We start from the raw sequence: 15723 nt of genomic DNA, 5'->3' as shown, positions 1-15723 counted from the left end.
ACCAAAGTTAATTATGAGCTCATTTTATTATGCCAAGTTGACAGAAACTTTTCAATACACTGAAATCATATGCACAGAGAGAGATGCTCTACACACCACACAGAGAGAGATACTCTACACAGAGAGAGGGATACTCTACACAGAGAGAGATACTCTACACAGAGAGAGATACTCTACACACGACTCAGGGCAGAGAAAAATTCAAAGATCTCCTCTGTAGGCCGCCTTTTTATTCCCAAATTACCTCTTTGTTCCCAACTTTTCACCTCTCAATCTTTAAACCAGATGTAACCTTTCTCCTCTCCATATACTCAGACGATGTAACTTTTCACCTCTCCATATACAAATCATAGGTCATTTCAGGAATGTGTTATTGCAACAACAGTAGCCAGTCAACATGAGTCTCAAGTCACAAGTTCACTATACATATTTATGTATCAAGGTCAAATGATCAGTATCCAATATATCATATTATTAACTGGAAGTATGAGTATAGCATTAATAATCAGTTGCTCAAGTATCACAATCTTCCACAATGTCCCCCTCCTCCTCCTCCTCCTCCCCCTCATCCACCTTCCCCTCCTCCCCCTCCTCACCACCAGGCCTCATGGGAGTGCCCATGGAAGGGAGGAAATAGAGTGTTTATAAAACAGATCAACTGCGCCTGCACGGATGAGCAGGACTCACCCAGTGATGAATGACATTCCGTATTTATGCTTTTGTTCTTCCAGAAGCCCTCGACACAAACACAAACAAGGGTCTGTCCAGACGCGCACAAGGAAATGAACAAGCCGCACTCCTGAGACAGTTCATCCCTATGACAGAGTATTACACTGGTGAAGGAGAGGGGCCTTTATAGTGGGACATTTTAAATAGTAATAGAAATTAAAATTAGTTTATCTAGTCATTAAAATGATTAAGACACATTTTAAGGCTGTTATTTTCAAGCTGTTATTAAAGAAACCTATCAATAGCTTATCTGTCTAGAATCACTATTTTACTCCAATCAACACATTGTCATTATAGCCTCACTTGGCCAAGATGAACTTCTCCTGAGTTTGAGCTGTAGTCTTGTGGACAATCCATGCTCCAAGTCCCCTGAAATGAGCTTGGTTCTTTATGGAAAATAGTGTTTGCTGATAGGTCCTCCGTTCATAGAGAACACACAGAAATCTTCAACATCTCTACTACTGTGGATTAGTTGGAGAGTCCATATATTGCCTACGAATGAGCAGACAGACTTTGTAAGCAATGAACAACTTCATAGTGTGACAGAAAAGAACAGGGAAGTGTAGAATCATTCAGATACCCACCCTGTGCTGGTTGTCATAGGTCTCAATCAGGTCCTCTTCCTCAGTAAAAGGTGGTGGCTCCTTGCTATCTTGCATCAGAGAGAGCTGGATACAGAGAATTCAAGGGAAAGAGAGGATTTTAAGGTAAATCTCCAGACTTTTCTCAGTTGTTTCTCTTAAAATCACACTGCCCCTACCCTCTCAACGATGGGGTCCTGTGGGCTCCCATTGGCTGTCTCCAGTTTGATGAAGAGGATGGTGTCATGGACAGAGAGGAAGAGGAGGTCTCTCGTTACTGTCTCATCGAAGAAGACCAAGGCCTCCATTTTCCGGACAATTTCATCTGCAGCATAAGATGCCAGTCAGAGAGAATAACAACAAGTGGAAGGGCAGAGGGCAGAGGGCAGAGGGCAGAGGGCAGAGGGCAGAGTCATAGTGCTGGCCAGACTGGCAACCAGGCTACCATTATTCAGAATGTGAACAAACCTCAGTATATGGTAGTTACTACTACTTGTAACAGTGCTAACTGAGCTTAAGGCTTTAAGCTAGAACAGTGATATTTTTCCAACCCAAACAGTACCATCACAGCCTGCAATGTAGACGTTGACTCCAATACGTAGGAACTCTTTAATGACCTTTAGAGGAAAAGAGAGGAGATAGACAAAGATAAATTAGATCTAACCCCAGTAATTAATCTCACAGGGTTAAACTCTGATATCACTAAACACACAAACCCTCTGATGAATCGCATTCCTGAACTCAACTGTGAGCGATTGTGTCAGTCAATAGAGTTACTAGTGTGCACAAGTGTAGTATAAGTTATTGAACCACTGTAAGTGTATTGTAAGTGTATGCTCCTGTACTGTGGAGAGGTGTATATTAAGTATCTGGGCTTTATTCTGTGAAATTAAATATGAGTAGTCAGACCCACCAGTCTAAGAGACTTCACTGCCACCAAGTCCAGGAAGGACACAGCTGAGAAGTCCAGTACCAGGCTGTGGATCTGCACCTTGGGTACCGACACCCTGACAGGCAGCTCAGAGGCCCAATCCACACGGACCTCCACCTCTGGAACAGACCAATCTCCATCCTCCACTTGCCCGCAGTCCCGTCCAATGTCCCTCTCGCTCTCAAACCCTTCATTGTCCACACCCAGAGAGACCTCAGAAACCACCTCGCCCGTCTGGGGGAACAGAGAATCAGTGGAAAACACATTAGAGAGCAGGTGCCTTGTTCAATCACAGCCAAAGCACAGAGAAGCACAAGAAAGACAGGAATAATGCTGAAAGATGAACGGGGACAAATGTAACAGGGGTCAGTTGTAACACCCTGCTATTCTCCATTCAGAAACAAGCTAGAATGATGACATTCATTCTGCACACGCTCATTTGTGTTCTCTTCCTCTCTATCAAAAATCAAACAAATCTCTCACCCTCTGCAGGATTTATCCAACATAGTTTGGTATGAAAGAGGTATGAAAGTAACTTTTTTGATCAGCATTTTTCTTCTTTCTTCTGCTAGAGCATGCTGCTGACCTTTATTATGGGTTAGCTCCCAAAGAGGTAAGCTAATCATATTGATATATAGATAGATAGATGATTGTTGATTGATTGATTATACTTTATTATTTGTTGTAAATGAATGATAAGGGTATATTTAAAGAGATGCTACATGATTACATTACATAAAATGGAGCTTAAAGCTGAATTTTACTAAATCATATGTTATTCTCAACAGCTTACCACTGTTCATTATTTTGCACAACAGAGTCTCATACAGTAGATATCCTAATAGCAGGCTCAGATTTACTTCCTGAAAAAGTCTCATGATGATGCGTTTTAACAGAAAATGCATCACTAAGAGACTATTCCCGGAAGTAAATATGAGCTCACAACTAGGATATCTATGAGGTTTGTATGCACACAGCAATAAGCAATATTTTGGGAATATATCAATGGTGGGCTGATGAGAAATTATTGACTGTATGGTTCATGATACAACGTTAATCGATTTCTTATCACATTAAATCACACACTCCTCAGTTGTAAAACTGTTACATTTGTCCTCGCCTGCTGTTACAATTGCCCCTGCTCACAGGCTTTTTAAAACAAAATCAATACTGTGATCCAAGCATCCTCTTTAGACACCTACAAATGGTGTGAATGATTAATAGAAGATGTATGTTTCTAAATATCACAAACTTACTGGTCTAAATAGAGTGATGTCTGAGTAATAGAGTTTAAAAGACCTCTATTAAATCTACCTTCGTTGCTCTCAGTTTCCCCTTCTTTATGAGTTTGTGGATCTTCTTAAGAGCCTTATTCCTCTTCTTAAACACTCTGACAGCGTCAAACCCCACCTGCAGGTTCAACGTTAACATTTGTTTAACTTTAATTTACAGCCTTCTAATGTCATGGTAAGGCCTAGCAACTGTACAGTAGAATTTGACATGGGGAAATGTGGGGCTGAACTCACTGTGGCTCTTAGTCGCTCCTTGAAGTAGTCAATGTTGGCAAAGTAGATGGGAGAGTTGCACTTAAAAATCTTAATTCCTGGAACTTCTGCAATCTGTCAAGTGAAGGTTTTGGTCTTTAATACATCTATCTCTGGTATTTGGTATAATTAATGAATTACGGCTCATGTTGAACAGTGTCTTACATTCTTGTAGTCTTTCATGTTCCTGTATATGTTTGTGCCGGGAATGTTTCCAAGTGTAGAGCATGCAGGACTATGGATGAAGAGCAGACATTATTCTATGATCTCTTTTAGATCCATATCATTTGTGTCATCCTAACTCATTCCACTCTCATGACAAAACTAATAACTTGAAACAAAAAAATTTCTAACTAAAATATTTCTAACTAATAATGTTTTGGATGCCAATTTCTTCATGATATATATCATGAGTTAATATGTTAACATAAGCTGAAGGCTTCAAAGTCATTATTTTTCGAATGGTCTTTGATAACAGTTTGATGATATTCCACAGAACTGTGGCCTGCACACTGTCATTCTCTATGGTAAAGTCTCTCTCTAAATTACTTTAATTGACCCTTATCTCGCTATAGAGTGGCAAAGAGCACATAGAGCTGGAGATTATTTCTTGATACTGATTAGGTTCAATCCGATAATGTACATGGAATTTGGTATAGTGATATTCTGAAGTACACAGCAATCGTGATTGGCTAGAGGTTTTACTCACAACTGTGTCCTGACCACCACGGTTCCCATCTCAAACACCAGGCCAGCCAGCAGCCCTACGTCCAGCCCTAGCATCACAGAGGCCAGGCATGTCGCCAGCCAGATGAACTGAGAAAAGAGACATTTCAGCCTCCACTAATGCTGAGATCCAGAATACAGTTGTGTGTTTTCATTATTTAGTACAAGGGTTGAAATAATCTTTTCATGAATTATCTTATTAACCTTTGAAATGATTATATGTTGCGAGAGTATCGTTACTGCCTGTGCTGAGATGTAAAAATGATCACATCATAAACGTATAATGTTCTTATTTCAGTTGATTGAATGCATACTGAATAGTTTCATGTTGTTGATGCACACTCACACAGTCTGCCCTGTTCTGTCGCCAGAGGGTGGGCACCTCTGTCACCTGCATGAACATTCCCTTCAGGTTAGCGATGACAATGGCTGCCAGCACTGACTGTGAGAGCAACAAAGAGCAGGATAAATATTGGGCGGTGCATTGTTATGTTGTGTTGTTAATATGCAGTGTCAGTTTGAATATCAAAATGGAAATGCTACTTTGGGATCATGAACATAAATTGTACATGCAAAACACACCTGCACGTGCACGCGCACACACACGCACACACACGCATGCGCGCACACACACACACACACATGCACGCGCGCGCGCACACACGTTCCTTACCTTCTGCAGAGGCTCCAGGAGGTGTCCCAGGGCCAGAATCACAATCATCACCATGACAGCCGAGATGATACCAGCCACCTGCAGAAATAATAAACAAACACCAGTTGACACAAGCGTGTGTTTGTGTGTGTGTGTGTGTGTGTGTGTGTGTGCGTGTGTGTGTGTGTGTGTGTGTGTGTGTGTGTGTGTGTGTGTGTGTGTGTTTTTCAACTGTATTGTACCTGGCTCTTTCCTCCTGTGCTCTCCTGTACGGCAGTGCGAGACAGTGCAGTGCTGGCCACAAAGCTGGAGAAGCAGCCACAGAACACATTACTCACCCCAAACGCTATCAGCTCCTAAAACACACATGGGAACAAAACCTGGTCACGCTACAGCAGAGAAACCAATAGAAAATCTGAATTAAACCTTATGAATGGTGCATTTCAGTGATGCTGTCAAACCTAACACGCAACATTTGAATAGTGTCCTGGCTGTTTTTCTGGAGTGACTCCAAATAATGGATGTTGACCACATTGTGATACAATGCTCACATTGTGTCAGAAAGACCTTAGTAGGAAGGCCATGACACGCTATTACAGTCACTAATGACATTAGTGTCTCTCTCTCACGTCACAGGTAGACTCCCACTGTGTGAGAGAATTCCTGCTGTGGGAAAGAACGTGATTGTCAGGAAGTTCAACACACACACACACACACACACACACACACACACACACACACACACACACACACACACAGTATTTCTCTTCCACTTGCACACACGCAATCACATTAAAAATCGCCATCACCCACACACCTGATTGCCGTCAATGGTGTAGTCGTGTTTTGCAGCGTAGACCTTGGCCACAGAGACAGCCACTGCATAGCCCACCACAGCTGTGGAAAAACTGGACCCCAGAATGTCCCATACCAGTTCTGTGTGCGGAGGCTGAGCTGGTGCAAACCTGTGTACCAAACACCTCACAAGTTAGTTACATTGTCCAGCTCTCTACTGCCCCATGTAGTTGACAATGATATAACTACTGTACAAGCAATTATGTTATTTTGCTGGTTCAGTATTGATGGGCCTACTGTATTTGATTTAGCTATTGTAGCTAAAGTAATGTCATGTTATTGTTCTTATTGTATCAGTCTCTTAATGCTTATTGTTGGAACCATTTTTTTGATATTGTTGTAGGCTATATGTGTTGTTATCGCGGTAACACTACATGGCATTCTCAATTTGATACAGTCTGCTAAATTATTTAACAACGATCACAATACATGAGTCTGTCAATAAAATATCCAGAACATCCTTCATGGTGGAGACAGGAAGCAGGAAGTGCAACAGGAAGTGCTCTCACCCCCTGGGGATGCTGTGCACAATGCTGGCGCCGTAGCGGGAGTCCAGCTCTGTGGCGTAGGAGATCCCCGCAGCAACCACGGTCTGAGAGGGGGGTTGGTGGGTGGAACAGAGACAGTATTGGGACACAGCAGAGACATTATGATATTAATGACCAAAAACTACATTTTAAGTGAGAAGTTATGGCTTGTCAAAATCCACAAAAGACAGGAAATTCAACATGAGCGCCACCACCCAGAACTTCACCTATGCACTAACAAGGTTTACCAGCACACAGCTTTGATACCTGCTATCATGCTGTATGTTGATCTACTGTACTTCAAACAACATGTACTGGGCAGGTTGCTTAGGATTCAAAGCTTCTCCACAAACATAAGGGAAGAAATACCAGGAAATACCTGGTTCTGGAAGGATAAATTGTCATGGATATAAAATAACTTGTTATAGCGTTGTCTTTCTCGCTAATGTGGGTTTGTTTACTTAGCTTCTGCCACTTATGGCTAGCATTAGCATGGTTGAGTCAATAACAACACAAGTGGAAGTTACCAATTCAGCATGCTCTAAATAACTTCCATGTCTTTTAAGATGAAAGGTTAATTGGTGTTGTTATATGGGTGAACTATTGGTTTAATCTATTGTGAAACAGAGATGTGAGAGCTGGGTCTATACTCAGGATGTTGACAGTGTTTGAGAGAGTAAACAGAAGACACACTTTTACTGTATGATGTATAAGATACGATTATTTACTTTCTTTCTGTGTGAAAGACAAGTAGTGAATCTAACATAGAGTGAAGTTCTACAAATAGCCTACTGCATGTTATATGTATAATAGGCCATATCCTCAGAATTGTATGTATTACATGTTTAGATGTTCTGCATATCAAAAAATCTCAAACATTGATTGCTATCATTTCACAACAGTAAAACATTGACTGTGAGCCATTCCGTTTCCTACCACAATGACTTCGATGGGGATGGGAACTGGAATCGTGTGCTGGAATTTGGTGTTGACCTCCTTTACAGCCATCACAATGACAATGGTGAGCAACCCAGCCACTAGGTCAGCCATGTTGGTTTGTCTGATGTTGGTAAACACATCGATGAGCGTCTAAACAGAGCAACAACATCACATGGGAGAAAATTCTGTGAGGGATTCTCAGACTCTGACAACCTATTGAAAGATGCCTGAAATGATGTGCTACTTCATTGTGATAGCATCGGACACTCACATAGACAATAGAGAAGCAGCCATTGTGGTTGTTGGTGGGCACAGACAGGACTATCTTCAGCTGGGAGATGAGGACGTGGAAGGCAGCCGCTGTGGTGAACCCTCCCACCAGGGGGTCAGACAGGTAACGCACCAGGAAGCCCACCTGTAGCAGCCCCATCACCACCTGGGGAAACACGCCTGGTCGTCATGGAGATAGCCAAGAGCTCTATGGAACAGCTGACAATTCCCACACACAACCCAACTGAAGTATATTAGAATGACCAGCAATGTTGTGGAACACTAATGTGTCTTTCTTATGTTATTGAAAGGTGTGTCTTTAACCTTACCTGAAACAGCCCAACCAGCACAGTCATGGAAGAGGCGACCATGATCCTGTGGACCTCCAGGGCCTCCACGTCCACCAGCATCCCATCAACCCCTGTTCCATTCACACTGGTGCTGTTCACAGGAAGCAGGAAGTGGTCATCAGGGGCAAGAGTCAACACGACGGAGCCCACCATCAGACAGGTGACAGGGAAGGGCCCTGGGGTAAAGCGGCAAGATGAGAGTGATACATTTGAATAACTGAAGAAAAGCTACATTTTGCTCAGCCATCATGCAAATGCATCGTGAGGGATGAACTAATTTGCCTCTTAGTCTCACATTTACATCCAGTCACAGGAGATGGATGTGGATATAAAGTCACTAGCCATTGGTCATGTGTCAGTCAGGGGGAGGGCCCTACCCACAGAGATGTGTCTGGAGGTGCCCAGCAGGAAGTAGGTGAGGATGGGGAAGAAGGCAGAGTAGAGTCCATACACTGGAGCCACGGACACCAACAATGCATAGGCCAGGCCTGGGAAACACAACCACAGGAAATAAGCATATTTGCTTATTTAAGTGTTTATGTCTAGATTGGGTTTACTCTACCAAGACTGAAGACTTTCAACAACATCGGATTCATATCCAGTCCATTTCAATACTCATTTATGTGTATTTGCTATTTGATTTCAAAGTACGCTAAATAATACTGTTCAGACATGAGACCTCCCAAGTAGCATGCCAAGGGCAACAATAGTGATGGACAATATCCATTTTGTCATACCCAAAAGGATACTTTTTATGGAAGATACACTTGGGGGGGAAAAGTGGGATGGACACACCTTGTAAGCTGCACACCAGACCGGTGCTGACACCAGAGATGACATCACTGGGAAGCCACTCTCTGATTGGGTATCTGGACAGCCAGTCGATGACAGGAAAGATTCCTTTCACCACTTTCAGGGCTCCTCTACCAGAGCAGCTGCATGGAACATGCTAATTAATTAGTAGAAAAGTACAATACCACAGAAGCATGCACACACGCACACACACACACACACACGCATGCACCCACCCACACACACACACACGCACACACACACACACACACACACACACACACACACTCCCACACATGCACGCACGCACACACACACACACACACACACACACACACACACACACACACACACACACACACACACACACACACACACACACACACACACATACACACACACCAAACGTACCCACAGTTACGGCTAAGCCTGTCTTTCAGAGTCCTTTCCTCTCTGGCCAGCCTCTCGTTGTCCTCCTCAAACGTGGGGTTGGAGTAGATGGGTCTGGACACAGAGTAGTGGTTCTCTGGAGCGTGGGGGTCCATAGCTGTCCACCTGCTGAGATGAGAGACATACAGAAGGAGATGATGTTTGGAGACGTGGATATATTTACAAGTGACAGTGACCTTAGATGCCTTGGATGATTGTGTTCAGTGGATGAGAAAAAAATGGTGCTGGTAAACATTTGCGTCATTTTGCCAAGTGCATGAATCGAAAAGTGCATATTTGTGGTATAGATACAATCATTTATGACATCCTTAAAACCTGATTACATGGAGTGGTTGGATAGAGCTCTGTTCTCATATCTGGATTTGTAGCCTGCTGGTGAGTCTTTTGCCTTATCTTGTCTCATGTGAATTATTGTGACACATTTTTGTTATTGTACAACAAAAGAAAGGAGGGCAGTGAGAGCAACTCACAGGTGTAGTAGAACAGCTAGTAGAACAGCTAGTAGAACAGCTAGTAGAACAGTTGTAGTAGAACAGTTGTAGTAGAGACTTCAAAACTTTCTGCGGGAGTCACTGTTATTTGTATCTTCCTGAAATGGTCAAGGCAAAGTAAACTGCAACAACAGGAGTGTGAACTTATCAGCAGCACGAGTGGGCTGTCTGAGGTCAGTGTCCTGTTACTTTATCAGAGCAAATACACAAACAGAACAGTGTTGCTCTCTCCAAGTCTCAATTTACAGACAGCACCTGTGATTGTACTCTCCCAAAGATTTGAATTTGCACACATTGTCATGTGATTCATGTATTTGGCAAGGTAAATTGAAAAAGAAACAACCTCACACTGATAACTTTATTTTCTCGAATCATTCCTATGGGTGAACAACAAACCAATGTTCTGCTCATGAGATCATCATTCTTGGTGTTATTGGCATTACCACGAGCCAAGAGCATCCATAGCTTGATCTCACCCCAAAAATGGCCCCGCACTTAGGAACAGGGTTACCAACGACATAGCGCTGCCAGGCTTAGAATACATCCAAACAGAACATGTTAGCCTAGCCTAGCCTAGCCTGGCTAGTTAAGGTGATCTAGGGGTAAAACTAGGAGGAAGCTAACCTCAGATTAAGAAAACACAGGGTTTAGAGCTCATATAAGTCTGCTAGTGAACAAGCTACACTTTATGACATAGGAAACCCCTCAATGGCAGGGTAGGGGAGGGTCTGATACGGTACACCTAATGACATGGGACTCTGGAGTGAAAGAGGGGGTTTGTGTTTCAGTCAGAACAAACTCTCTCTCTCATTAGCTTTATATTCAAGAGTCACTGGATCAGAACCTGAGTTCGGGACATGTCCCACAATCAGACCCTTTGTTTTTAAATGCCACCACAGCAGTGGTTTCAGGAGGTCAACTTCAGACCAATGAAGATATCTCTCTCTATTACTCTCTCATTAGGTCATTTTGTTGTGTTTACAATTCAGTATTTCTTGCCACATCTTTGTTTTTTTTTAATCTAATTACTAATAATTTAACAATGAACTCCACACAGTTCTGCAAATATTTATGCAATTAGTGTCATTCTACGTCAAAAAAATTACCACTTACTTGAACTTTTGGTCAAGTTGTCTTATACTCCAAAATCTCACTTCCTTTCAAAAGTTAGTTGTTGCTACACATCCTCTCACAGACAGTCTTTTGGAATGATTCCCCAATGTCATACCATCTCTCTCTCTCTCTCTCTCTCTCTCTCTCTCTCTCTCTCTCTCTCTCTCTCTCTCTCTCTCTCCCTCTCCCTCTCCCTCTCTCTCTCTCTCTCTCTCTCTCTCTCTCCCTCTCTCTCTCTCTCCCTCTCTCTCTCTCTCTCTCTCTCTCTCTCCCTTTCTCTCTAGACTAGAGCCCCATCCCTGTGTGTGAGTCTTATATGAGTGAATAGGTGGGGGGAGTTGGGGAGCTTAGTGGAGGGAGGTGTGTGTCCCAGTGTCGCTGATGGAGGAAACAGAAGGGGTTGACCTCTCACAGCCCCAATGTGGTGTGTGTGTGTGTGTGTGTGTGTGTGTGTGTGTGTGTGTGTGTGTGGGTGTGGGTGTGGGTGTGGGTGTGGGTGTGTGTGCATGCCTTTGTGAGTGTGTGTGTGTGTGTGTGTGCGTGTGTGTGTGTGTGTGTGTGTGTTGACCTGTGGAAGGGTGACTGATTATTTAAAGTAACACTGAATTGGCACTGAATGTTATTTGACCCTGCCCTTAGCACAGAATGTCTAGTAATGTCCAGCACCACGAAAACATTAGAAAATCTAACACTCAAATACAGAATGTACTACTTTATACATAGTGACACAAATTTCACCCATGAGAATGTGATGATGCGTTTGTTCTTTAGTGTAATTGTTTTTCATGATGGGCCTTGAGCTAGTTATGAAATTCTGCTCAGTGTTTTCAGGTCACAATAGTTTGAGCTCATGGTTTGCTTTGTGCCATACTGTGTTAAAGCTAGCTAACTTCTGAGACGTACCTTTTAACTGAAACTACGGTATATTTATCGGGAATGGCCAGATATTATTCAGTTTGTGAATGTGCTCCTGTGTGCATCACACGTGTGCATGTGTATAAAGGGGGAGGCAGATGAATTCCATGATACTGTGTCTAGCTGGTTGGGTAGAGCAGGTTAAGAGGATTAAGTATTCAACATCATAACGTATGTCAGAGAGGTGACAACAGTCAAGCCCAGGTCGTTTTCATTAACAACAGCTTATCCCTTTCCATCTTCACAGGGGAGCTGTTGTGTACGAGACTCGCTAAATCATTCCAAACCCGCCCACCTTTTTTAAAGCTCTATAGGGCAACTCCACCTTGAAGCCCCCATTGCCCTAATGTTGTTGTACTTCTTCTTGTCTATGATGACCACATACTGCTAAGAAGTACACCAGCAATTGCCATACACACGCTTGTTGTTTGACATCTGATCTTCATCACCCTCTTGTGGTAACTCTTATTGGAATTTCAACAGGGAACTTTGTTTGTGACTTTGACAGTATTACAATCGAAAACCAATCATTTATACATATACTGTGTGTGTGTGTGTGTGTGTGTGTGTGTGTGTGTGTGTGTGTGTGTGTGTGTGTGTGTGTGTGTGTGTGCACATATCTGATATCTTAAAACTGAGATGAAATACGGTGGTCTGTGTACTTTGTGAGGGGGTGGGGGGTAGGAGTTGAACCTCCCAGCAGTCTTCTTCCTGGTTGTGTCCCTATGTGGGTTGTGGTTGTGGTTGTGTCCCAGTCTTCTTCCTGGTTGTGTCCCTATGTGGCCATATAAACTCATGTCCTGTGAAGATACTTTCCCTTACTGCCCATCCAAGAACCAAACCCTGGGAAGGAAGAGGAGAGCTACAACAACTGTGTAAGTGTACCTATCATCAACTCAAACAGCATCATATGTATACAGTATCATATTCATTATATTAAATTGATGTTATTACATTGCTATGAAAAGACATAGACATAGACATTGCTATAAATTTCAGACATGTTTGATAAAGTGACAAAAAAAAAATCTGTTTAGTAACAAGTGGCTAGATTTTAGCATGTTATTTTTTTACATTTACATTTATGGCATTTAGCAGATGCCTTTATCCAAAGCGACTTACAACAAATACATTTGTTTAAGTAAGTGAATCATCTATCCATCAGTCATCATAAGAAAAAGTAATCTATACTAGGACCAGGGGCCATTGGCAGCCACAATGCTAGAAGAAGGAAGAATTCTTATGAAGCTACAGTACATATTATTAAAGTGTCATGACAGCCACTGAATTCGGATTGCTTTCATTATGATAAAACAGTTGTTCCACTCTAGAAGTCCTGTTCATCATAATCAAGCGATATATATAACATACTACAAAATATCACTGACAGTGACTTTTAGTATTCATTAACTAGTTCTAATGTTTAAGCGTAACTTCTAAAATGCATCCCTGTTGCTACTTTGGTAGTCAAATCCACTGGTCATTACTCCACTGGTCGAAAACACACAGAGTATGACACCAAGGTTCATATTTCTTTAAAGCAAGTGACATTTTAGACATTTTGTGCATTTTGTGATTTCATGTAAGGATCAGCAAAGTACAGTATTAGCTTTCGTCACAAAACAAATTATTCTTCCCTCTGAATATTAATTGAAGGTTGAAGTGATTGTTTTCCTCTTTACAGTGGCCATGACACAGCCAATACTTCTGCTCCTGCTACTGGGTAAGAGATCAGCACAACAAATGTTCCTCCCTTCACAATATCAAGTGCAGAAACATGATAGTCTAGTGGTTTTTGAGTGGAAACACAGAAAGTCCTCATTTGATAAAGTTAATCTATATAAAAGCAGAGTTAAACCATTCCAATAACAGTTTACCCATGATTTGATCTCTCTCTCCGCTGCAGTGGTCAGGTCCTCCCCAGTGTTGGGGACTGAGATACCAGTAATCGAGGGAACTTCTGTGACCCTTGTCTGCAACGTGGGGAATTCTGAGACATGTTGGGGTACAACGTGTTCTTATTATTATTATTATTATTGGTTCATTAAATGTAGATGTTCTGACCCCATAGTCTCATCAACAAACCCAAACAAATACAGTCTCAGAAAGGACTCTGGAATGACAATCCTCACCATTTCCAACCTTCAAACAGAGGACAGCAGGAGTTACTGCTGTTGTACCCCCAAGTTCATTCGGTCAGATTTCATAGATCTCTACAGTCTACAGGTAGTAAAAGGTAAATGCTCATGGTTCAATTCCACTGTTATTCCATGGTGAACATTCATGTGGAAAATTAAGGTTGACTAACATTGGCTCCTAGATGCTAGTGTGGTACATCATACACTGAAATGTACTGCATTGTAGATTATACTGTAACTGTTTTGCTTGTGTCCATGGTCCAGGTATCAGGATGCACATGTCTGATGATGTCAAAGATCCCTCTTTATATGTGGTTGTTTCAGTGTTTTTTTTTCTGAATGTAAATGTCACACAGGTTGTGAGAGGAACCTTGTGCACAATGTGGATTTTCCGGGAAATGATATTGCCACAAAACACAACCAACAAGATGCGAATCAGTGTAGGGAACTTTGCACCCAAAATGACAGGTGCATGTACTTCACCTTCAAAAAGAACAGGTACATGCTCTCGAAGCTTTACCAAATGGACAACTAAAGGTTTTGATTAAACGAAGCCATAAATTAACCTCCAATCCTTATCCCACAGCAAAATATGTTACCTAAAGGCGAGTAGTATATCCACAATTACAGTAAGACACAACAAACTCAGTATCTCAGGCTACTCTCTGAGAAACTGCACAGGGAAAGGTGAGCACAACCATCCATGTGTTAGATTCATGTTGTTTATAAGGAAGGTGAAGCAGGAATGTGCCATTATACACTGTGTTTCTGTTCATCCCATTGTCTCTGTTGAAGGTATCAGTTATGGTATAATACTGTAACAATCTAGCATCAGAGCTTTCTCTAAGACTTTAACCTGCAGGCAAATGCATGAAATGCATGAAATTAGTTAGTTCTGTACAATATAGGAATTGTCTTGCGTCTTGTGTGCTCACGACACACGCCCAATACTTAACAGTCGTCATATAGCTATCTACACCTGTATTATATTGCTATCAAATAGTATTTTTGAGGCCTACATAAAAATGGAAAGTGGGATGTTTAAGCATTCTTTTTGTATTTCAATTAGTCATCCACTCAGTCAAGAAGTACAATCTTATTAATGAGAGGAAAAACTGGACTATGGCACAAAAGTACTGCAGTCAGCACTTCACAAACCTGGCCATCATACACACAGAGGAGGATTGGAATGCCATCCAACACATGTCTGAAGGTGTCAGTGAGGATATGTGGATTGGGCTCCACATAAATAGTTCAGATGAAAAGTGGAGGTGGTCTGATGGGAAAGACTTTATGTACTTCGACTGGGAAAAGGGCCATGATCAGAACATCAATGACAGTTTTCTCTGCGCCATTTCCAATTCATCTCATTGGCGTCCAGTGAATTGTCTAGCTGAAAAACAATATGTGTGTCAACATGGTATGGACTCTCTCATCAATCTCCTAAATTATTAATCTTCTCAACTGCTATTGAGCGTGGTACAAAGTTAAAATGTCTGTTATTTCAATTGATATTTTGAAATGATTTATACGTACATCGAAACATTAAGAAAAGACTTGGTAAATGCACAATATAATTATTACGTGTTATTATTTAACTCACAAATCTCCTTCCACAAGTTCATCATGAGAATGGTTTAACACGGAAGGTGTATAAGCTGAAGACTGAAAAAAAGTCCCTGCTGGATGCTCTGAATGACTGCAATGACACAGATACAGA

At 41.9% G+C, this 15723-nt stretch overlaps 2 protein-coding genes across 2 annotated transcripts in view; one reads left to right on the top strand and one right to left on the bottom strand.

The window, feature by feature from the left end:
• Nucleotides 1-1301: 1301 nt before the first annotated feature.
• Nucleotides 1302-11012, bottom strand: slc26a4 (solute carrier family 26 member 4; the record flags this gene model as incomplete). The annotated part of the gene is made up of 20 exons (XM_083691863.1): nucleotides 10951-11012; nucleotides 9308-9454; nucleotides 8900-9039; nucleotides 8482-8592; nucleotides 8084-8280; nucleotides 7756-7920; nucleotides 7482-7634; nucleotides 6528-6610; nucleotides 5981-6128; nucleotides 5406-5519; nucleotides 5185-5262; nucleotides 4858-4953; nucleotides 4495-4601; nucleotides 3951-4020; nucleotides 3768-3860; nucleotides 3556-3651; nucleotides 2224-2475; nucleotides 1873-1927; nucleotides 1490-1635; nucleotides 1302-1397 (listed from the first exon to the last, which is right to left on the bottom strand). Exons 2-20 carry the CDS (start codon nucleotides 9439-9441, stop codon nucleotides 1302-1304), a joined length of 2334 nt encoding a protein of 777 aa, XP_083547989.1. The 5' UTR covers nucleotides 9442-9454; nucleotides 10951-11012.
• A 1638-nt stretch (nucleotides 11013-12650) lies between these two features.
• The window catches only part of LOC310820705 (C-type mannose receptor 2-like), a 5364-nt gene continuing 2291 nt past the window's right edge, over nucleotides 12651-15723 (top strand). The window contains exons 1-7 of the mRNA XM_083692468.1: nucleotides 12651-12740; nucleotides 13550-13588; nucleotides 13772-14101; nucleotides 14360-14501; nucleotides 14590-14690; nucleotides 15073-15423; nucleotides 15624-15723. The exon at nucleotides 15624-15723 is cut by the window's right edge and continues 242 nt beyond it. Coding sequence (XP_083548594.1) covers nucleotides 13555-13588; nucleotides 13772-14101; nucleotides 14360-14501; nucleotides 14590-14690; nucleotides 15073-15423; nucleotides 15624-15723 — 1058 coding nt within the window. The 5' untranslated portion in view covers nucleotides 12651-12740; nucleotides 13550-13554. The remainder of the gene's footprint in view (nucleotides 12741-13549; nucleotides 13589-13771; nucleotides 14102-14359; nucleotides 14502-14589; nucleotides 14691-15072; nucleotides 15424-15623) is intronic.

This window comes from Argentina silus (assembly GCF_951799395.1).
Source record: "Argentina silus genome assembly, chromosome: 20".
In the NCBI taxonomy this organism is placed as follows: Eukaryota; Metazoa; Chordata; class Actinopteri; order Argentiniformes; family Argentinidae; genus Argentina; species Argentina silus.
This window is presented reverse-complemented; position numbering and strand designations above follow the sequence as displayed.